Consider the following 24,199-nt stretch of genomic DNA (forward strand, 5'->3'; position numbering starts at 1 on the left):
GTGCTATCAGGCAGGAGAGAGCACACAGAGGAGTGCTATCAGGCAGGAGAGAGCACACAGAGGAGTGCTATCAGGCAGGAGAGAGCACAGAGGAGTGCTATCAGGCAGGAGAGAGCACAGAGGAGTGCTATCAGGCAGGAGAGAGCACAGAGGAGTACTAGCCCACCCTCACTTACTGGACTTTGTCCATGCCTGTGCTTCAGTTTAGACAAAGCCATGATTGTAGAAGACATGATTTCTATAAAAATAACATTTTCTTATGAAGTATATTAGAAAGGTTAATGTTTTGCCAAGATGTACAACATATAAAGTTTTTATATCTGACAGTGCCCACTTAAAGGGTTGCATATTTTTATCAAAAGGTGTACTCCAGTACCCAGTACCAAGTTTAAAACTTCCCCAGGCTGCATTGTGAATAGCTAAGTTGCAGTGTGACGTTCTGACTACCAGCAACCAGGAAGTGGATTGCTGCAGAGGTCGGAGCAGGTTATTGTAGGCACCGGGGGAGCCACGGCAGGTATGTACAGTTTTTTTTTTTTAAATGCCAGCAGCCTAGGAAAGTTTTAAAAACATTTGGCATCTCGGAGTACTCCTTTAAGACTCAGTTTTCAGTTCAGAGTTCCATTTTCTACTTTGCAGACTTGTCGACCGATCCCTTGCATGTCAGGACAGCCCATTTCTAAAATTCTTGTATTCTGTAGTAGCACACCAATGGAAAGAACCCTATGGCAGGGTAAAAATGTTTAGCAATATGACAGTTCTAATAAATGTGCCCCAGTGTCTTTCTGATAGAGGCTCTCTTTACAGCCCTGTGGATTATATGCTGCACTTGGTGCATACCAAAATGAAAACATAGTTGAAACTCACATTTTTCTCGAATGACAACTATAAAAAGAAAAAAGGACTTTACTGTAGATTTTCCATGTCAGTCAGCATATGTGTGGTACCCGTAGTCTTGTGTAACATAAGTCCTGAACACCAGATCGATATTGTTGCATTGCTGTAAATTAGAGTTAAAGGGTACCTTTCATCAAAAATACTTTTGATATATTATAGATTAATGTATGCAGAATAACTTTCCAATAGCATGTTATTAAAAAATATGCTTCTTTCTATTAAATGTTCCACTTTGAAAAATGACCACTAGGGGTCTCCCTACCAGTCCTTTTTTTTTTATAGATTTCAAACTGCAGCCAGAACACAGACAAACTCAGCACTGCTCACTGCTAGGGAGCAGTGCTGTGCTTGTCTGTGTCCCAGCAGCAGTCTGAGGTTTAGGACTCCAGCATGAGTCTGAGATCTATAAAAAAAAAAATAAAAAAAATGAAAAAAAATAAAAGGACTGGTAGGGAGACCCCTAGTGGTCATTTTTCAAAGTGGAAAATTAAATAGAAAGAAGCATATTTTTTAATAACATGCTATTGGAAAGTTATTCTGCATACATTAATCTATAATATATCAAAAGTTTTTTTGATGAAAGGTACCCTTTAACCATAGGTCTACTGCTAGGTAGTTATCACAGGCGTGGTCACATGGGAAGAAGTTCTGGAGGGTTTTCTCCATAGCAAAACTTGGCGATTGGATTCCTGTAGGTATTTTCATGTTGTACACTCTAAAAAAGGAAGGAAGAAAAAAAAAATGCTGCAAGAATTTAATATGAAAAGCTACATGCGGATGTTCTTAAAATCAAGAGAATACTTTACAGACACAGAAGTCCCATCTCACAATACGGCATGCCATAAATCATGTATACAAGTGAACCATCATCTCATATTATACCGAGGATGATTCCCACTAATTAAAAACATTTGGCAAGAAACACGAGAGCAACATCTATTATGTCAGGGCACAGAAGTCATCTATTCATGTGCCATCTGCGTGCGCCTAATGCTGGACAGTCACACATTGTCCTACACTTACTGGGCAGCAGTAGTTACATGTCATCCCCAACACTGGTTGGCAATGTAAAGCAGGTTCACAACTATTTCGCTTTAGGAAGCAGATATTTTGTACGCCAAAAAATAAATAAATATAAAAAAAATTGCTTTTGTATTGCTTAGTATGGAAAGTGAACTTGCAAACTTTACTAGAAAGGTATTTTGAGGTCACATGGAAACATCTACTAATCAGTGCAAAATATTTCAGTGGAAAATTAATTATGATGGTTGACCAATATCAATAGATTCTGCATAATGTGTCACTAAATACAACTGCACCAGGTCCCTGATGTGATGATTGGGATAAGAAAAGCGGTCTGCCACATATGCACATCCATTCTACAAAGCCATACCTGCTTGTGGCACCAAATTTGAGAAATGGAGAAATTTGTGTGTATGAGGTTGAACATGCTTCTGCAAGTAAAAGGGAATGCCACATCATTATATAAAATGGGTCAGAGAAGCCAACAAGTGTTCAGAGACAGGAAAGGGACAAATAATTTCCACCCAAAAAGTTCTGAAACATGAGTAAAAATGTACAAAGGAAAACAATCCATGCAGATGCATGGAGGTCAGACATATGCTTACCCTGACCTGGGTCCTTAGTGACTGCGCAAATCCCATTTCAAGTAATTATACGACAAAATCTAAAAGAAAACCTGGGGCCTCTTCTGATCTGGTAGTTTTGGTAACAACTTGTATTTCCATGACATCATTCTATAACATCTTTCCTTATAGCATGGTATTTTAACAAAGGAACTTTAAGATCCTCAGTGGTGAGTGCCTCATCATTGTTACTGACATGGACATCTATCCTTACAGCTTCACGTTGTGAAATATTTTGTTATTTTCACTAGAAATGTTACCAGTTATGGGCATGTCCCTACATCTGACACTATCCAATCGAAGATGACAGAGCAGGACAGTGTAAGGACACGCCGCCCAACTGATAACACCCAGTTGGTCATTTATTCATACATTCAACACAAAACAGAGCTATAAGAAGTTACAGAATTGTTATTTAAATGGAAAATACAATTTACAAAAAAACCAAAAAAAAAAACACACAACACAACACACACAACACACACAACACACACAGAGGACAGCAGAGCTGGTTTAGTAGGCATTTCCCTTCGCTGTTTCTCCCTGCAAAATGATGCTTCCGGTCATCAGCTCTGCAGGAAACTACAGTGCAGCCCCAATCAATAGTGGGATGTTAAACTTTCTTAGAGGGGTACTCCCCTGGAATTTTTATTTATTTTTTAAATCAACTGGTGCCAGAAAGGTATGCAGATTTGTAAATTACTTCTATTTAAAAATGTTAACCCTTCCAGTACTAATCAGCAGCTGTATGATCCACAGGAAGCTATTTTCTGAGTTTCCTTTCTGTCTGACCACTGTGCTCTCTGCTGACACCTCTGTCAAGTTTTCCCAGTGGAGTACCCCTTTAATACAGTAATGACCAATTCAAGGATTTTGCTTCTTTTTTGCAAACAGACAGTGAGCAATTTAAACATTTAATTTAGAATTAGAGCACTTACCTGTGAAGATGTCCGACATTTGGCCAAGCAGAGCTCAAAGTGGTCTTCTACTGCCATGAATAAATTCTGGAACCCTACTGCTGCTCTTTTTAAAAAACGTTCCAATATATGTTGCTAACAAGAAAAAAAATATATAATAAATAAATAACTTTTACATTTAGAAATTATTACAAAGAACATGTAGTTCAAGTTTAATATAAAAAATTATTTAGGGTATGTTCACAGATTTGATGCACAGGATTTTCTGCTGCAGATTTCAATGTAAACTAAATGACTGAGCACAGCTTCGAATCTGCAGTTACAAATCCTGTCCATCAAATCTGCACAGGGTCATATATGTGTGATCGTACCCTTAAAGCATACCTTATTGGGCTGTAAGCAGCAAGACACACAGTACTCGTACACACTGCAGCATCCGTTGGGTAGACAGCTCTCACAGTTATATTGCCTAGTACTGGCCACATTGTTATTGCAGCATCCATTTGCAAGCAGTTCTTTACGTTCACATACATAACCTGTTATTAATGGAAAGGAATGATAGAAAAATGTATATTACTATTATCCTCCACACAGTCTTTTGTATAAACAAGAGCAATGACGACTAAAGAGATACCTCATCCAACTATTCCAAAGAGCCACAAATTGACTTAAGGGTGCATGCACACCAAGTTTTTTGCAATACAGTTCCCGTATGAGGTTTTTGATGAAAAACGGATTCCACAAAACTGGACTAAGCTATATCAAAAACGTGTGTACAAATTTCAACCCGTATACGGTTAAAAACCATTTACGGTGTGAAAAATGATGTCCAGTTGAATCAGTTTTTTTTCTAAGAAAAAAAAAAAAACACACACACACATATACATATATATATATATATATATATAACTTTTCACTCCATTTTGAATAAAGTTTCACTTGTTTGATTGAAATTCCAAGAAAAAAAAAAAAACACGTGCAAAGTCAAAAACTGTATGGAACCGTACGCACATACGGTTCCCATTGACTTATATATATATATATATATAAATAAAAGGTAGACGGTTTAATACGGTTTTTCACCGGTACCAAAAAATGTGGTAGACTATGGTTTTGGGTACAGTTGTAAAAACCCGGACAAAAAACTGTATAAGATGCAAAACGGACTAAACCGGATGATGAGTTAGACATACGGTTTACAATGTTAAGTCAATGCATACGGTTTGTTATATGGTTCCGTACGGTTTGTAACTTGAAACCGTACACGGGAACTGTATAGCAAAAACGTGATGTGCATGCACCCTTACACAATAGCTATATAGTGATCAACTTGTGATGTAAAGAAAGAATTTATGAAAGCCACAATACAGGGATTGTAGGAGCTTAAAGTGTCCCTGTCATTTAACAAAGATTTGCATAAAGATTTAAACGGTTCAGACCCCCACTGATATTTAGAAGAAGCAGGGAGAGGGGACCAGCTGTGTGCTGCATTATAATATTGTAAGTCTACGGAGGGGTCTTCTCCAACTGGATGGAGATCACAAAGAGCCAGGGAGGGAAGCGCACAGCTAGGCACTTCTTCCTGATCATTCTGCTGATTGGTGGAGTTCTGAACATGGAGACCCCAATCAAAATGTTTGACATGCCACTGTGTCTTAAAGTTGGTTAAAAACCAGGGACACTTCAAAAACTCCTAGTATGTTCTTAGAAAATAGAGTCAAAGGGGGAAGAGCACTACAGTATCTTGAGAATCTTTCCAGACAATGGAGATCTCGTCCATGTACTATGTCTACAAATGCCACACTGCTTCATTAACTTACAATTGCATGAAAAATTATGAACCCTTTGGGATTATATGGTATTCCTGCATAAATTGGTCATAAAATGTAATCTGATCTTCATCTAAGTCACAACAATAGACAATCACAGTCTGCTTAAACTAATAACACAAAGAATGAAATGTTACCATATTTTTATTGAACACACCATGTAAACATTCACAGTGCAGGTGGAAGAGGTATGTGAACCCTTGGATTTAATAACTGGCTGAACCTCCTTTGGCAGCAATAACTTCCAACAAACATTTCCTGTAGTTGCAAATCAGACGTGCACAACGGTAAGGCTAGGTTCAGACTACGGAATCTCCGGCAGAAAATTTCCGCCCGGAGATTCCGAGTGCGGCCATCGCTGACTGAATCAGTCGGCACTAGGCCCGCACGGACACTGCAGTCTCCAGTAGACTGCAATGTGTTCCGCGAGTATTTCCGAATGAAGAAAGAGCAACCCCATTCTTCAGGCAGAAATTTCCAAGCGGATTTTCCGTTCACAAATTCCAAAGTGTGAATTTGTGAACAGAAAACCATTCACTACACTATACATTTTAGCAAGCGGAATTTCTCCCCCCCCCCCCCCCCCCATGTGAGTGTGCATGGTACAATCACACAGGCGGGTTTACAGTAACTTTCCTGCTTGAAGTTTGAGCTGTGGCAAATTTTTCACCACAGCGCAAACTCCTAGCGGGAAACTCGCTGTAAACCCACCAGTGCAAATGTACCCTAAAAAACGCTACATTACCACATAATAAAGGGTAAAACACTACATATACACCCAGCTGTTGCAAAACAACAACTCCCAGCATTTCTGGACAGCCACTGACTGTTCGGGCATGCTGGGAGTTTTGCAACAGCTGGAGGCACCCTGTTTGGGAATCCCTGGCATAGAATACCCCTAGGTCCACCCCTATGCAATCTCTAATTTAGTCCTCAAATGCGCATTGCGCTCTCTCACTTCAGAGCCCTGTCGTATTTCAAGGCAACAGTTTAGGGCCACATATGGCGTATTTCCGTACTCTAGAGAAATTGCACTACAAATTTTGGGAGGCTTTTTCTCCTTTTACCCCTTATGAAAAGGAAAAGTTGGGGGCTACACCAGCATGTTAGTGTAAAAAAAAATAAAAAAATTTACACTTTTTTAAAAAATTTTTTTTTTTTTACACTAACATGCTGGTGTTGCCCCATACTTTTTATTTTCACAAGCATTAAAAAAAAAGGGAAAAAAAAAAAAAAGCCCCCCAAAATTTGTAAGGCAATTTCTCCTGAGTATGGAAATACCCCATATGTGGACGTAAAATGCACTGCGGACGCACAACAAGGCTCAGGAGTGAGAGCGCCATGTACATTTGAGGCCTAAATTGGCGATTTGCACAGGGGTGGCTGATTTTACAGCGGCTCTGACATAAACACAAAAAAAATTAATACCCACGTGTGACCCCATTTTGGAGACTACCCCTCATGGAACCTAACAAGGGGTAACAAGCTTTAACACCCCACAGGTGTTTGATGAATTTTCATTAAAGTTGGATGGGGAAAATGAAAAAAAAAAAATCTAATTCTCACAAAAATGCTGGTGTTACCCTAAATTTTTCATTTTCGCAAGGGGAAAAAAATAAATAAATAAATAAAAAAATAAAAAAAGCCTCCCCAAAATTTTTAACCCCATTTCTTCTGAGTAAGAGCATACCCCATATGTGGATGTAAAGTACTCTGCTGGCGCACTACAATGCTCAGAAGAGAAAAAGAGCCATTGGGATTTTGAAGAGAAAATTTGTCTGGAAGTGAAGGCCACTTGTGTTTCCAAAGCCCCCATGGTGCTAGAACAATGGACCCCCCCCCCCCCCCATCTGTGAGGTATTAAGGCTCACTTTACCCCTTGTTACGTTCCTTGAGGGGTGTAGTTTCCAAAATTGTATGATTTTTTTTTTTTTTTTTGCTGTTCTGGCACCATAGGGGCTTCCTAAATGTGACATGCCCCCCAAAAACCATTTCAGCAAAACTCACTCTCCAAAATCCCATTGTCACTCCTTCCCTTCTGAGCCCTCTAGTGCACCCACAGAGCACTTGACATACACATATATAGTATTTCTTTACTCGAGAGAAATTGGGTTACACATTTTAGGAAGATTTCGCTCCTTTTTCCCCTTGTAAAAATTAAAAAAACTGGGTCTACAAGAACATGCCAGTGTATAAAATGAAGATTTTGAATTTTCTCCTTCAATTTGCTGCTATTCCTGTGAAACACCTAAAGGGTTAAACCTTTTGAATTTAATTTTGAATACATTGAGGGGTGCAGTTTTTATAATGGGGTATTTCTAATAAGAAGGCCCTACAAAGCCACTTCAAAACTGAACTGGTCACTGAAATTTTTTTTATTTTGAACATTTGTGAAAAATTGGAAAATTGCTGATATACTTTGAAGCCCTCTGATGTCTTCCAAAAGAAAAAAAAAAGTCAACTTTATGATGCCAACATAAATAAGACACTTTGTGTATGTGAATCAATATATAATTTATTTGGAATATTCATTTTCCTTATAAGCAGAGAGCTTCAAAGTAAAAAAAAAAAAAAAAAAAATATGCAAAATTTTCAATTTTTTCATAACATTTTGGAATTTTTCACCAAGAAATGATGCAAGTATTGACAAAATTTTACCACTAACATAAAGTAGAATATGTCACGAAAAAAACAATCTCGGAATCAGAATGAAAAGGTAAAAGCATTTCAGAGTTATTAATGCGTAAAGTGACAGTGGTCAAATGTGCAAAAAAATTGCTGGGTCCTACACTGAAAATTGGCTGGGTCCTTAAGGGGTTAAAGGGGTAGGACTCTGTTACTTACCCATCCTCGGCACACTCCAGCCCCTACCTTCCTGGATGAAAACAAATGACGGCCCACTCAGCCAATGTGCCATTGAGTGGGTTGTTACCTGCTCATGTCCAAAAAGGTGGAGGCAGAGAAGACAAAGTACAATATAGTAGCTGGGGCCCATACAGGAGATTGGATATTTGAAGTAATTGATCAATGTGAAAGTTTTACTTTCTACTTCTGACTGTATGCATTGAGGGAGAAAGCTGAAAGTGACACCAAGAAGAAAGACCACAGCCTGGAAAAGGGATCAAAGTAACTTTTCTGCATGTTATCATCCCCTTTTACAAACCAGAAGGAATGCCTGTCCTTCTTGTTCCTACTAAATAAGTAAGAAGATTAGTACATAAATAGTAGCCCCCTGCACCCACTAAGTACATTTGTTTCACTGGCATCTGGATCATAGAGACCCTTGATCAATTTTAACTCTGGTGAACATGTAAAGAGATGTGCATGTAAACAGGGTATTGACAAGGATGACCATTAGGTTTCTGATGACTGATCAATATATTAATACCAATATGCCATTGCTGATGCTGGAGAAAGATATTTTTCAAACTACCCTTAACCCATAAACCAGCTTGCTATCTGCTCATGACTAAAATGGAGACCTTGGAATGATGCCAGGAGGCCCAAGATGAGACGTTAGAAGACAAACTAGATACATATTGTATAGAAGGACAAGGATCTGGAATTTTACAGTATGAGAGCGAGAAGGTCGCATGAATGAACTTTGGCAAAGAAAGAAATATTAAATATGCTAATATATACAGAGATAAAGCTCAAATAACCAATCAAAATGTAACATGATGATTTTGACGTCATAACTAAACCTCCTTTTTTTTGTCAGATGTAAAAACAATGTACTTCCGTAATAAACAGGAACTCTTTGAGAACACTCCTGAGTTTCCTGCTGAGGAAAGAGTTTTCATACGAACATTCTGTTTGGTGTGAATTTGTCGGCCCTCAGCAATATGCAGCAGCGGTCACTCACATTTTAGTGCCTCCCCTCAAGCTATCCTTGACAGTATTAGGAGGCATGTTTATTTTCAGAAGGTCAGTCTACACATAGGAATATTGGAAAGAAGACCTTGTAATGGAAGCCAGGTGCTGCTTTATCCAAGTTATATCTAAGAAAAACTCCTCCGGATGCCAATTATTAATAAATCACACAGAGTGTTCATTAAATAAACAGCAAACATACAGGCGATGACATGTTTCAGGGACTCTGTCACCCTTCCTTAAATTGCCTATAGAATTACTACTTCTCTCAGACATTTTATAGTCTGAGGAAATGGACACCAGGAAATTGGGGGTGGGGAATAGAGAGTTTTATAAACCAAAATATACAATAAATAAGTAATGGAGTAGATACTAAATCAAAAAAAAAAAAAAAAAATTATATATATATATATATATATATATATATATATATATATATATATATATATATATATATATATATATATATATATATAAAAAAAATCCCCCCAAAAAAAAAATCATTGTAGCTACTAGTGATCGACCAATAGATTTTTTTTTTTTTTTTTAGGGCCGATACCGATAATCTGTGAACTTTCAGGCCGGTAGCCGATAATTTGTACCGGTATAAATTATTTGCTATTTCCCCCGATATGTATGTCATAGTGATGAATCTGACAAACAGTGGCAACACAAATCGTCCCGTTGTAAAGCTATAACTAGAAAAAAAAATTATTATATATATATATATATATATATATATATATATATATATATATATATATATATATATATATATATATACACACATACACACACACACACACACACACACACACACACACATACACACACACCCACAAAATATATAACTGAATCATCATATACAAAAACAGAGGGATCGCATTAGCAAGTATAGGAGCAACATGAATTTAGGCTTCATGCTGCATAGAGTCTCCAGATATTTGGCCACACACTGCAATCCCTAGTTCCTTCAGGTCTTCATGAGATTATGGAGGTCTCCCTATTAGTCATGTAGATTACACCTTCATTTATTGTTTTTATACTTACCTTTTGATATGTATTATCTGGGCAGAGCTACGGGACTAGTATGCTATTCCAATATCCCTGTTTATACATGATAATTCATTTATATATACATTTTCTGTATATATTTTTTTTATATATACACACACTGCTCAAAAACATAAAAGGGAACACTTAAAGAACACAAAGTCAATCACACTTCTGAGAAATCACACTGTCCAATCAGGAAGCAACACTGATTGACAATCAATTTCACATGCTATTGTGCAAATGAAACTAACAGGTGGAAATTATAGGCAATTAGCAAGACACCCCAAATAAAGGAGTGGTTCTGCAGGTGGTGACCACAGACCACTTCTCAGTTTGTATGCTTCCTGGCTGATGTTTGTCACTTTTTAATGCTGGCGATGCTTTCACTCTAGTGGTAGCATGAGAAGGAGTTTACAATCCACACAAGTGGCTCAGGTGATGCAGCTCATCCAGGATGGCACATCAATGCAAGCTTTGGCAAGAAGGTTTGCTGTATCTGTCAGCGTAGTGTCCAGAGCATGGAAGCGCTACCAGGAGACAGGCCAGTACATCAGGAGATGTGGAGGAGGCCGTAGGAGGGCAAAAACCCAGCAGCAGGACTGCTACCTCTGCCTTTGTGCAAGGAGGAGCAGGAGGAGCACTGCCAGAGCCCTGCAAAATTGTCCTCTAGCAGGCCACAAATGTGCTTGTGTCCACTCCAACAGTCAGAAACAGACTCCATGAGGGTGGTATGAGGTCCCGACATCCACAGGTGGGGGTTGTGCTTACAGCTCAACGTCGTGCAGGATGTTTGGCATTTGCCAGAGAACACCAAGATTGGCAAATTCACCACTGGCGCCCTGTGCTCTTCACATATGAAAACAGGTTCACACTGAGCACGTGACAGAGTTTGGAGACACTGTGGAGAACGTTCTGCTACCTGCAACATCTTCCAGCATGACCGGTTTGGAGGTGGGTCAGTAATGGTATGAGGTGGCATTTCTTTGGGGGGGGGGCGCACAGCCCTCCATGTGCTTGCCAGAGGTAGCCTGTCTGCCATTAGGTCCCGAGATGAGATCCTCAGACCCCTTGTGAGACCATATGCTGGTGTGGTTGGCCCTGGGTTCCTCCTAATTAAGGATCGACCAATATCGTTTTTTTTTAGGGCAGATATCGATAATCGGTGCAGGTTAGGGCCGATAGCCGATAACTTATACCGATATTCCGGTATAAGTTATCGGCTATTTAACCCCCTGCGACACCGCTGCAGATCATTGATTTAAAGCGGGCGCTTTAAATCAATGATCTGCAGTGGCTTTTGCGGGGCCATAGACCGCCGGCGCCACCACCCGCTTCTCTCCCCTACCTGCCAGGGTGCTCCGGCCCATCCATCCATCGTTCCTGTAGTGTCCGGGGGCGTTCCGGGTGGAGGGTGGTCCGGTCCGGGCTGTCCTTCTCCGGCGGTCATCTTCTCCACTCCGGGCAGGCTCCGGCCTAGTACGCTGCATAGACGTCGCTGCGCAGTGATGCCCGTGCGCAGCGACGCACCTGACGTCACGGCGTAGCGGCGTCTATGCAGCGTACTAGGCCGGAGCCTGCCCGGAGTGGAGAAGAAGGACAGCCCGGACCGGACCACCCTCCACCCGGAACGCCCCCGGACACTACATGATGGAAGGATGGCCTGGACCACCCCCATTACGGGTAAGTTTAATTTTTTTTATTGACTCGGAGGGTGGGGGAGGGGCCCGACCGGTATAGCGGTATGGGAAAAAATCCATACCGGTATACCGCCTAACATCACGGTAGGGGGTGCGACGCGGTGCGGTGCGTCGGGTCGAGGGGGGGGGCGGTGTATTATCGGCTTATCGGCAAGATAATTGCCGATACCGATAATGCCCAAAATCGTGATTAACGGCCGATAATATCGGCCATACCGATAATCGGTCGATCCCTACTCCTAATGCAAGACAATGCTAGACCTCATGTGGCTGGAGTGTGTCAGCATTTCCTGCAAGAGGAAGGCATTGATGCTATGGACTGGTCCGCCCGTTCCCCAGACGTGAATCCAATTGAGCACATCTGGGACATCATGTCTTGCTCCATCCACCAACACCACAGACTGTCCAGGAGATAGCGGATGCTTTAGTCCAGGTCTGGGAGGACGTCCCTCAGGAGACCATCCGCCACCTCATCAGGAGCATACCCAGGCATTGTAGGGAGGTCATACGGGCACGTAGAGGCCACACACACTACTGAGCCTCATTTTGACTTGTTTTAAGGACAGTACATCAGAGTTGGATCAGCCTGTAGTGTGGTTTTCCACTTTGATTTTGACTCCATATCCATACCTCCATGGGTTGATATATTTGATTTCCATTGATAATTTTTGTGTGATTTTTTTGTCAGCACATTCATGTAAAGACGAAAGTATTTCATACGATTAGTTCATTCATTCAGATCTAGGATGTGTTATCTTAGTGTTCCCTTTATTTTTCTGAGCAGTATATATAGTCCCATTTATAGCTTCTAGAATTTGATATTTCATACGGCCACTGTGCACCTTTAAAGCTATGAAAACTTAGTGTGGTTGCATTACAAGGGGACGATCTGTGTTGCCACTGTTTGTCAGATTCATCACTATGGCATACATTCCTAATATCTATCACATGTTTTAGCTCTTGGTATACACACCAAATAATACAGCGATTTGGTTCTTTGTACCGTCGGGCACTCATACTCCCGTCTGCTTGTTACTAGTTGCTAACCCTCTGCCAATCTAATTGACCCAGAGCTAGCATGTGAGGGGATACGGATGGAGCATCCGTGGATACCGCTCATCTATAGCCACGGCCAGCTGGAGTGCTGACATCTACGCAGGAGCAACTGCTCCAGCGATTCAGGTGCACATGTCTGTTTAGATTTACCTTTTATAGTCTCGCTTTGTTGATTGACAGCTCACGCACTTCCCATTTTCTGCAAATGGTGACTTGTTTTTCACCCGGCAGCATTTATTCTTATGCTCAATTTGTATAGTACAAGAAAGGATAAGTTGGCCAGCACATACTGATACCAAATTATTGCATGGACCCAACATACAGGTGCACGCTGCTAGGCTAAATATACACAAGCAGGAGAATGCAGCAGCACACTGCTAGCACAAAGATACAGATAGCAAATGCTATATTGCTACAATGAAAAATGAAGGTGTGTCGCTCACCCTTTTGCCAAATAGTTTGGACCATCCCACCACGATAAGGGGATCTCATTGGGACAGACCCTACACTATGAATGTGCCTCTGTGCAGTCAGTTACCAGGCTTGTAATTGTATAGTAACTACAATGATTTTTTTAAAAATATATATTATGTTTAAATTCAATACGTGTGATATCTAATGATTTTGTTTCCACGCCTTTACTTATTTAATTGTATATTTTGGTTTATGTAACTTTCTAGTACCCACCCCCCACCCATTTACCTGGCATCCATTTTCTCAGACTATAAAATGTCTGAGAGAAGTAGAAGTCCTATAGGCAATCTGAGGAAGGGGGACTGAGCCCCTAAATTGAGTCATTGCCTGTATGTTTGCTGTGTTTGTTTAAAAAACACTGAGTGTGATTTAATAGTACTTGGCATCCGGAGGAGCTTTGCTCAGATAAAATTTGGATAAAGCAGCACCTGGCTACAAGGTCTTCTTTAAACTTCTTCTACTGCATTCTGACAGGTTGGGTACTCCCCTCCCTGTGACCTTCAGGCATAGCAGCTTCATCCACGATATCTGGAGACCCCAGCATTAGGGGTGATATGCATTTTAATCTCTAGAATAAGGTAAAAGGCAATCTTGTCCATTTGACCACTGTGACATTGCACCTATTCTAGCGACAAGGGATCTGTATTTAAGGGTCCGAGACATCCAAAAGGTAACACACGAGGCACTCCCCTCTGGTCTCTATTTTTCTACTTCTACAAGTCTACGCATAGATCAGACTTAGGCACAAGTCTGCCTTTGTCCACTGTCAGTGTCAACGGCCAGTGACTGGCTGAGCAGGTGCTCCCCTTGTGTCAAAATTAAAGGAGTTCTCCAACTGAAATCTTTTCACCCCCGCTGTAAAACTATACATAATAAACTTTCACTTACCTGCCTACGATCCCCCGTTGTTCTGATATCGCCGCCCGTGCTCCGGTCCCTGTCAGCTTCCTCTTCCTGCGGGTCGGTGACTTCACTCTGCGCTCAGCCTATCAGCGGCCGCGACGGGACATTGCTGCGTCCACTGATAGGCTGAGCGCAGAGTGAAGTCACCGACCCGCAGGAAGTGGAAGAGACCAGAGCATGGGCGGCGATATCGGAACAACGGGAGATCGTAGGTAGGTAAGTGAAAGTTTATTATGTATAGTTTTACAGCCCGGGCACAGCGGGGGTTAAAAGTTTTAGCTTAGAGAACTCCTTTAAAGCATGACATGTGGCTCAATGAGGACTGGGGACCATTGGGCGATTAGGGGCAGGAGAATTTTATTTATTAACTTTTTTGTCTAAGGGCTATCTATGCACTAAAGATATATAGTGAAATCAAAGAAAACCAGACTATATACACATCTCACTTACCTACATCATCTGTAATGAGGAGTTTCCCCTGCACAGAGTTTCGGCACTGGTTACCAAGTCTGCTGCTGTTTCCAAGATTAAACTGAATTTTCCAGTGAATGTTTTGCTCCTGTTCTCTGGTCTGGAGAAGGGTTCTGTCCCTTATTGTCTTCTCTTCCTGATAAAATGTATAAAACATTAATGAGTAGATTATGATCAGTTATGCTGAAGAGCCTGCTCTGGTTACAAACATTTAGTTATGTGACAGTGTGGATATAACGTTTTAATTCACATTTTCAAACCATCATTCCAGCACATCAAGAACATCTACTCTACTGCTTTTATTAATATGAGCTTATACGAGTTTTCCAGCACATAGAGGCTATATGCTTATGGTCTGTAGCCCTTATATGTCGGACCTCTCGGACATATGTCTGACATATTAATAGACTGTAATTCATGTCAGAGTCCCTAATTTGAATTTCCACTACGGCAATTCTGCTGTGTGCATGGTGCAGTAGAATCCAATTGAAAACAATAGGAGGCTGCTGCTCTGGAATTGCCAGGTGGAATTTTTCCACTGGACTTAATTCGGAAATTACACCGAGTAAATGGTCCCTTAGGACCCATGTACTTAAGATTTTTGTGCAACAGATTCAATAGTATAGGCTGCACTGTATACACTGCTGAATTTAAAGGGGTACTCCGGTGAAATTTTTTTTTCTTTTAAATCAACTGGTGGCAGAAAGTTAAACATATTTGTAAATTACTTCTATTAAAAAAATCTTAATCCTTCCAGTACTTATTAGCTGCTGAATGCTACAGAGGAAATTCCTTTCTTTTTGGAACACTGATGACATCACGAGCACAGTGCTCTCTGCTGACATCTCTGTCCATTTTAGCAACCATGCATAGCAGATGTATGCTAAGGGCAGCATGGTGGCTCAGTGGTTAGCACTACTGCCTTGCAGTGCTGGGGACTTGGGTTCAAATCCCACTAAGGACAACAATAAATAAAGCGTTATTATTATTATTATAATAACGTCAGCATAGAGAACTGTGCTCGTGATGTCATCAGAGAGCATTCCAAAAAGAAAATAAATTTCCTATGTAGTATTCAGCAGCTAATAAGTACAGGAAGGATTAAGATTTTTTAATAGAAGTAATTTACAAACATGTTTAACTTTCTGCCACCAGTTGATTTAAAAGAAAAAAGGTTTTCACCGGAGTACCCCTTTAAATTCCAGTTTCCTTTGAAATAACGAACATGTTTATTCATTCAGCGGAATACAGCACAGACTACATTGCAGTCAATATGGACAGGCAGGTCTGTCTGGTCATAGCACCAATTTCTCTAGGCAGATATTCTGTAGTGTGGACATACCCTTAGCCTGCACCAACAGGTGTAGTGCAGGTAATGCTGGTATGATTTTCCCTTTAAAGGGGTATTCAAGCCCTTAAAAACATATACCCAATCCACATAGTAGATACTGTGACTGCAGGGCTTCTGATGTCTGGAACAACTTAGATTTCTAGAAAGGGACACCGACATGGAGCAGAGTGTTGGCAAAAACTCTAAGCATGGTCTATAGCAGCACTGCAGAAATCCAGCTTCTGTACGTTAGGGTACAAGAGAGAAAAACGGTGCGCACCTCATGCAGGTAAATAGGGTAACTGTGTGTCGATAGTAATAAATGGGCCAGCAGGATGGTCCCTTACCTTACGGTGTTATGCTCAGAGCATAACATCTGCAGTCACTTTGAATTTGGAGAAGGAGGTCGCAGCATCCAGGTTCCTCTGGGCTCTAGGTAGCGGAGTCCAGTGCATCAATAGAGAAATGTAACGGATGATCCGATTACGAGAAAAAGGGGGGAACATCTGAAGGAGTGCAGACCTCTCAAGGCTGAGTTAAAATAATGATTTATTTTAAAATATGCAACGCAACATAAAAACAGCGTTTCCAGCCCGTACCGGGCTCTTCCTCAGGTAGTAATAGAAACAGGTAGTTACACATGTACATTTAAAACAAACTCGTTTGTTTTACATGTACATGTGTAAATGTATATGTGTAACTACCTGTCTCTATTACTGCCTGAGGAAGAGCCCGGTACGGGCTGGAAACGCTGTTTTTATGTTGTGTTGCACATTTTAAAATAAATCATTATTTTAACTCAGCCTTGAGAGGTCTGCGCTCCTTCAGATGTTCCCCCCTTTTTCTCGTAATCGGATCATCCGTTACATTTCTCTAGCTTCTGTACTTTGGTATCTCTTCGGCACTCTTTCTATAGACAATGCATAGAGCACATGCCAACCCACTGCTCCATGCAGCGGAGAGTGTTGGGGTGCTTTTGGGGAAATTGTGTGTGTATGGAGGGGTGGGAATCCTAGCGTTCAGACACTGATCCCTCAATTCTGTGAATAGGGGATATGTTTTAGGGGCTGAAATCATATTTAAATGGCTAAAATACATGCGGATTTGGACAGAGAAAGATACTTGTCCACATGGAATCACAGATGACAGCCATCGTAAAATCCACACGTATTCCTGCATAAAGAAAGAACCAACATATGAATTATAGAGGTGGATTTTCACATGGATTTTGAGGGAGTGTTTTTCAATAGAATAAATGATACACTGGCTTTGGACCAGTGCTTCCAAACCTGTGTGTCTCCAGCTATTGCAAAACTACAACTCCCAGCATGCCCGGACAGCCATTGGCTGTCCGGGCATGCTGGGAGTTGTAGTATTGCAATAGTTGGAGGCCCACTGGTGTAGAAGCAATGTTTTAATCAATATCTGGAATTAGATATCATTAATCTGGTATACAGGTGTTCATTTTTTATCAACTAACTGGCACCATACTCTGGCTGGTATATGCACGCTCACCTGTATAGAGCATGCAGGTTTTTTTTTTTTTTTTTTTTTTTTTTTTACATATATTTGTTGCTGTTGGTATTTAGCCCTTGGGGGGGGGGGGGTTCAGACATATGCAGATACCCAGAAACATTGCACCCAAGGCCCTATGGGATCCTGGGGTCCGCTATGTTAGCCGCCACACCCCAAGAAGAAGCACTCACCTGTTTGAAGGTGCTGGTGAGAAAGTAGATAAGGGACAGGCCGAACACAATGCCCAGCACCCACCTCTTGCGCAGGATCTTCCGCCACACCATAGATAACAGCTGCACCATCTCTAACCTACCTGGAGATGACAGATGAGTAGATCTGGGGGCTATGCCTATACAATCTATACAGGCCTGGCTGTATACAGCTGTGTCACTGTACTGACAGCTCACTCAGCTCTTCAGACTAATCCCAACAACATGGCACCATTATCTCCATCCTGTACAGCATGGTGGAGCCCCCAGCACACACTCACTAAGCCTCCCTGCCCCCAGGATCTCGCCGGACCCTGATCGATTAGCGCATGCGCACTGTGCACCCAGCTTCACCCTTAATAGAAACCACACGATCACCTCTAAGCTTTCTACCGAATAAGAAATGTTATTTATTTCGTGCACCCGGAAGTTATCTCCACTTCCTGTGCAAGCTCCCTGTTTCTACGGCAACAAGCATGAAACCTCCGGACTCTGTCACGTGATCAACGCGATGACCCGGAAACCAATAGCAGAGCGCACCCGGCTTTTCTGTTCGTAGTGGTGACGTCATCGGTCTGGCGCCGCCCAAGAGCAGGTGAGAGGATGCGGGATGCTGTAGAGATGTCCTGGGGACTAGTGATAGAATAATGGCGGCCACACCTGATTAGTCCTGTGTATGTATAGTCTGCAGTCTATTGTTGTCTGTTATCAGCCAGTTCTGGTGTGGCAGAGGATGACTACTGTATTCTGCAATGGGATGTCTGCTGGATGGATGAAATAGATCTGTAAATTCTCAAAAATGGGTTATTAATATTATTATAATATATATATATATATATATATATATATATATATATATATAAATTATTATAATTATAATTTTTATTATTATCATCATATCTGGGGCCATATAACTATAGAGGTATTTAAGCAAAGAAGGCAAGGTCCAGCGCGGTGTCAAAGCAATACGTGAAGTTTATTCAGCAATTAGCCTACATGGAGAACAGGTGACGCGTTTCGGCCACGGTACTTTTTTTTAAAAAGATTTTATTATTATTATAACACTTTCACAAATAAATACACATACATAATTCTAAACTATACATTCCCATAATCCCCCCCCCCCCCCCCCCTTTACTGTGGCTGAAACGCACCATCTGTTCTCCATGTTGGCTAATTGCTGAATAAACGTCACGTATTGCTTTGACACCGCGCTGGACCTTGCCCTCTTTGCTTGTATTTCTCGGAGATCTAGGTCCGGTCTTGTCCGTGCCGCGGTCTAGACGGGAGGGTGAGCTGTGCCGATAAGCTTCAGTGAATATAGAGGTATTTGATACACCCGCTGTGATAGATGGCTATCTCCTGTGCTGCTGTGCCTTATCACACCTTCACTATGAAGACATCCAGACAGGTCCCAGTTGATCCTAAGGGGTCCTATGACTTATAAAAGGATCTGTCAAGTTTCCTTTGGGGTTCCAGTAGTTTGGATGACTGGTATAGCGCCGCAGACTACATTATACTTTCTGTAAAAAAATTTAAAAAATGAATAGATAAACTAGAAATGTAACATAATCTGCCCATTAGAGATGAGCTAACTTACAGTAAATTCGATTCGTCACAAACTTCTCGACTCGGCAGTTGATGGCTTTTCCTGCATAAATGAGTTCAGCTTTCAGGTGCTCCGGTGGGCTGGAAAAGGTGGATAGAGTCCTAGGAGACTCTTTCCTAGGAATGTATCCACCTTTTCCAGCCCACCGGAGCACCTGAAAGCTGAACTAATTTATGCAGGATAAGTCATCAACTGCCGAGCCGAGAAGTTCGTGACAAATCGAATTTACTGTAAGTTCGCTCATCTGTACTGCCCATTACATATACGACTATAACTGTACCGAGAGTGAGACATTAGGACAGGGGTATCCAAACTGTGGACCTTCAGATGTTGCAAAACTACAACTCCCAGCATGCCCGGACAGCCTTTGGCTGTCCGGGCATGCTGGGAGTTGTAGTTTTGCAAGAGCTGGAGGCACCCTGGTTGGGAAACACTGATGATCTGACGTGATCTGTATTGTTTGTCCTTGAACTTTCATAGGTAACAGAATTCTTTGCAGGCGGCCCCTTATGGGGACTTGACATACACTATTCCATTGTATACTACAGATATGGCTACCATGCTTAACCACTTAGGGATTCAGCCCATCTTCACCTTAAAGGGGTACTCCGGTGGAATTTTTTTAATTTTTTTTTTTTAAATCAACTGGTGCCAGAAAGTTAAACAGATTTGTAAATTACTTCTATTAAAAAAAAAAAATCTTAATCCTTCCAGTACTTATTAGCTGCTGAATACTACAGAGGAAATTATTTTCTTTTTGGAACACAGCGTTCTCTGCTGACATCATGACCACAGTGCTCTCTGCTGACATCTCTGTCCTTTTTAGGAACTGACCAGATCAGGATAGGTTTGCTATGGGGATTTTCTCCTAAAATGGACAGAGTTGTCAGCAGAGAGCACTGTGGTCATGATTTCAGCAGAGAGCTCTGTGTTCTTCCTCTGTAGTATTCAGCAGCTAAAAAGTACTGGAAGGATTTGTTTTTTTTCCTCCTCACCGTCTAAAAATCATAACGCGTTCAAATTTGCACCTGCTGACCCATATAGGGGCTTGTTTTTTGCATCACCAATTGAACTTTGTAATGACATTATTTATAACATAATCTGCGGCAAAACCCCCAAAAATATTTGTGGGGTGAAATGAAGAAAAGAAAAAACGCCATTTTGCCACTTTTTAGAGCTTCCGGTTCTACACAGTGTTGTTTTCGGTAAAAATGACACATTATCTTTATTTAGTAGGTCCATACGGTTACAGGGATACCTAATTTATGTAGGTTTTATTTACTTTACTACTTTAAAAAAATTATAACTACCGTATTTATCGGGGTATACCACGCACCGGCCTATAACACGCACCCTCATTTTACCAAGGATATTTGGGTAAAAAAAAGTTTTTTACCCAAATATCCTTGGTAAAATGAGGGTGCGTGTGTGTGCATGCCTATACCCCGATACACCCCCTGCCTTTCCTGGGGTCTAGAGCCCTGCTGCCGCCGCTTCTCTCCCGCTGGCTATCGGCGCCGCTGCCCGTTCTCTCCCCCTTACTATCGGTGCCGGCGCCCCATTGCCGGTGCCGATAGCCAGGGGGAGAGAAGGGGCAGCAGCACCCGTTGCCGGCGCTGCTGCTCCGTTGCCTCCCCCATCCCCGGTTGTATAATTACCTGTTGCCGGGGTCGGGTCCGCGCTGCTTCAGGCCTCCGGTGTGAATCCCATGCGTCATTGCTATGCACTGCACGGCTCGGGGCAATGACGAGTGACGTCATTGCGCCACGCCGTGCAGCGCATAGCAACGACGCAGGGGACGCACACCGGAGGCCTGAAGCAGCGAGGACCCGACCCCGGCAACAGGTAATTATGCAACCGGGGATGGGGGAGGCAACGGGGCGCTGGCAATGGGTGCCGCTGCCCCTTCTCTCCCCCTGTCTGTCGGCGCCGCTACCCCATTGCCGGCACCGCTTCTCTCCCCCTGGCTATCGGCGCTGGCAATGGGGCGCCGGCACCGATAGTCAGGGGGAGAGAACGGGCAGCGGCGCCGATAGCCAGGGGGGAGAGAAGGGCCGGCAGCAGGGCTCTAGACCCCAGGACAGGCAGGGGCAGAGAAGCCAGCAGCGCTGGCGGTCTCTGCACCTGCAAAGCCGCTGCAGTTCATTGATTTAAAGCGCCCGCTTTAAATCATTGAACTTCAGTGGCTTATCGGCGTATAACATGCAGGTAGAGTTTAGGCTAAAAATTTTTGCCTAAAAAGTGCGTGTTATACGCCGATAAATACGGTACATGCACCAATATTAGTATGTTTAAAATTGTCAGAAACTGACCTCTGTAACTTTTTATTTTTCCGCGTACGGGGCTATATGAGGGCTCAATTTTTGCGCCGTGATCTGTAGTTTTTATCGGTTCCATTTTTGTTTTGATAGGACTTTTGGATCGCTTTTTATTAATTTTTTTTATGGTATGTAAAGTGACCAAAAATTCACAATTTTGTACCTTTTGTACGCCATCGACCGTGTGGTTTAGCTAACCTTATATTTTAATAGTTCGGACAATTACGCACGCGGCAGTACCACACATGATTTTTATTATTACATTATTTTATAATTAAAAAAAATAGGAAAAGGGGGATGATTCAAACTTTAATTAGGGGGGGCTTATTCACATGTATTCTTTTATTTTTTATTTTTTTTTATTTTTTAGCCCATGCAATCTTTTGATACCATACCATAGCATAGCATTGATCAGTGTTCTCGGCTCTCTGCTGCTCCTGCCTGCTGAACAGGCTTGGAGCAGTAGATCGCCGAACGGATGACCAGGAAACAGGTGAGGACCCTCCTGTTGCCCAGTAAGCTGATTGGGACATCGAGATTCTGTCGCGATAGTCCCGATCAGCTCCGCTGAGCTGCCGGGATAGTTTTACTTTCACTTTAGACTCAGCAATTAACTTTGATTACGGCATCTAAAGGGTTAATTTTGGGCATCGGCCCCATCGGCAGTGCCTGGCATTATCCCCGATAGCAGTCGGGACCCACACGGTTTGAAACGTTCTCTGCTAGTGAGAACGCTTTGAACCCCGGTAACAGGACTCAGGACGTACAGGTACGCTCTGAGTCCTTAAGTGGTTAAAGAGTACCTATCATCAAACCATATTTTCTATACTAACTCAGACTATATTCCCTAACTACTTCTAAAACCCCTCCTGCCCTGAAAATTTTCCCCTTACCTTTCCCCTTACTCACATTATGTGAGCTCCCGGCAGGAGAAAGTGGGCGTTCCCCAGCAGGCATGAGAGCTGTGCCTCGCCATGCTCTGCACGCACTTCCTGAGTTTGGTCTCCTACCAGGCCGGGAGGAGACCAAATTAAATGTTTGACTTAAGGCAGGGAACAGAACAGAGCCACCTAGTGGTTGTTTTTTCAATCACATTAAAAACATATAAAGGTTGAGAATTTTAACAGCAAGTAAATAGCAAAGTGTCTTATAATTAATTTTATTGGTGTTGTCTTATAATTAAATAAGGAACAATATATTAAAAGTGTAGTTTGGTGACAGGTACTCTTTAAAGGTATTGTCTAGGGTCAGCTAGCAGGAAAGGGTAGGGGGGGAAATAAAGTACTCCCTCCTCTTCTCAGTCCCGCACCACACTAGACTGCCTGATAGAAGTATATGGTGACATCATGGGCCACTTTAGCCAATCACTGCCCACAGCAGCCATATGCAAGGGGGGTGCACATTACTGCCTAGGTGGTTGACTGGCCCATGCACAGTGACATCACCATACATTTCTGCCGGGCAGTCTGATGTAGTGCAGGATCAGGAGTGGTGGAGTGTGTTTTTTTTTCTTTCTTTTTTTAAAGCGTCTGACAACCCCTAAGGACCTGTGGATATTATCAAAACATTTTTTTTTATATCATTTTATAGCCCTTGGTACTCCAACTGTATTTTTATTATATTGCTTTTCCTATCTTATCAAAATTCTGGTTTATCTGACTGCTATAAAGAAGGAAAAACAAGAAGGGAGCCCAAAATCAAATATTAAAGCGTTATATCAGGTGTGGGGAGATGCAGTATATGCTGGGCTGTCGGGTTGTTGAGGTACCAGATCTGAAGAAAGAGCATGAGTTGAACTTTAGTATTACACATGTATGTCTATGAACAGTCAGAGAAATAGTTGTCCATATTGCCAACTGCTTACTGATATGTATGGCCAGCTTAAGACTTAAGAGCAGGACCAGCTTGATGTCAAGAATATTAGGGGTACTTACTTCTTGATACCCCCCCAATCTGAGACATTGTATGGTGTAAAATCCTTTTAAACTCTATGTTTTTCTACATATATTCTTGTGTTGTAGACAAGGCATTAACCATTTATTTTTTTGTTTTTATATTCCAGTCTGTAGACTACAACATTTTTAGAGAGGCCCAGTTTTTGGGTCTCTTAAAACTACCGGAAAAAAAATCAACTATATGAAGGTCACTGATGTGCTTAAGACCTGCCTGCAAAAAGAGCGCTGTCTGATCACTGGCCCCATAGACGATACACTTTAAATGTATTGTTTGAAGGTCCTGAGGACAATGCAGAGAAGACACAGTAGCCTGACTGATAACCCTCCTCCAGAAAGGTAAGATAAAAAGCAACATAAGGCGGTATATGGATAATTGCTAGAACAACTTGCTGAGGAAAATCTCCTAGAGCTAAAGTAATAATAAGTAGGAATGTCTTGGTAGTG

At 41.8% G+C, this 24,199-nt stretch overlaps 2 protein-coding genes across 4 annotated transcripts in view; one reads left to right on the top strand and one right to left on the bottom strand.

Annotated features, from left to right (window-relative positions):
- Nucleotides 1-286: 286 nt before the first annotated feature.
- On the bottom strand, nucleotides 287-18,313 carry SPRING1 (SREBF pathway regulator in golgi 1). Its single transcript, XM_056536824.1, has 6 exons — nucleotides 17,856-18,313; nucleotides 14,799-14,955; nucleotides 3,845-3,996; nucleotides 3,482-3,595; nucleotides 1,485-1,612; nucleotides 287-1,000 (listed from the first exon to the last, which is right to left on the bottom strand). The coding sequence occupies exons 1-5, from the start codon at nucleotides 17,964-17,966 to the stop codon at nucleotides 1,529-1,531; spliced, it is 618 nt and encodes a 205-aa protein (XP_056392799.1). The 5' UTR covers nucleotides 17,967-18,313; the 3' UTR covers nucleotides 287-1,000; nucleotides 1,485-1,528.
- A 22-nt stretch (nucleotides 18,314-18,335) lies between these two features.
- RNFT2 (ring finger protein, transmembrane 2) overlaps nucleotides 18,336-24,199 on the top strand; it is an 87,033-nt gene continuing 81,169 nt past the window's right edge. The window contains exons 1-2 of one of the 3 annotated variants that reach the window (XM_056536803.1): nucleotides 18,336-18,468; nucleotides 23,863-24,091. In XM_056536803.1, coding sequence (XP_056392778.1) covers nucleotides 24,018-24,091 — 74 coding nt within the window. In that variant the 5' untranslated portion in view covers nucleotides 18,336-18,468; nucleotides 23,863-24,017. Of the gene's footprint in view, nucleotides 18,548-23,862; nucleotides 24,092-24,199 lie in introns of all 3 variants that reach the window. The other 2 variants (XM_056536809.1, XM_056536795.1) reach the window with 2 other exon arrangements.

This window comes from Hyla sarda, chromosome 1, assembly GCF_029499605.1.
Source record: "Hyla sarda isolate aHylSar1 chromosome 1, aHylSar1.hap1, whole genome shotgun sequence".
Classification (NCBI taxonomy): domain Eukaryota; kingdom Metazoa; phylum Chordata; class Amphibia; order Anura; family Hylidae; genus Hyla; species Hyla sarda.

Bases quoted from the DNA above. Each gene is read 5' to 3' on its own strand.
- SPRING1 (XM_056536824.1), bottom strand. From the start codon at position 17,966: ATGGTGCAGCTGTTATCTATGGTGTGGCGGAAGATCCTGCGCAAGAGG. The intron at 14,956-17,855 runs GTGAGTGCTTCT...ACATTTTATCAG, and splicing joins TCACCAGCACCTTCAAACAG to GAAGAGAAGACAATAAGGGA. The intron at 1,613-3,481 runs GTAAGTGCTCTA...TTCCTTTTTTAG, and splicing joins AATGTCGGACATCTTCACAG to AGTGTACAACATGAAAATAC.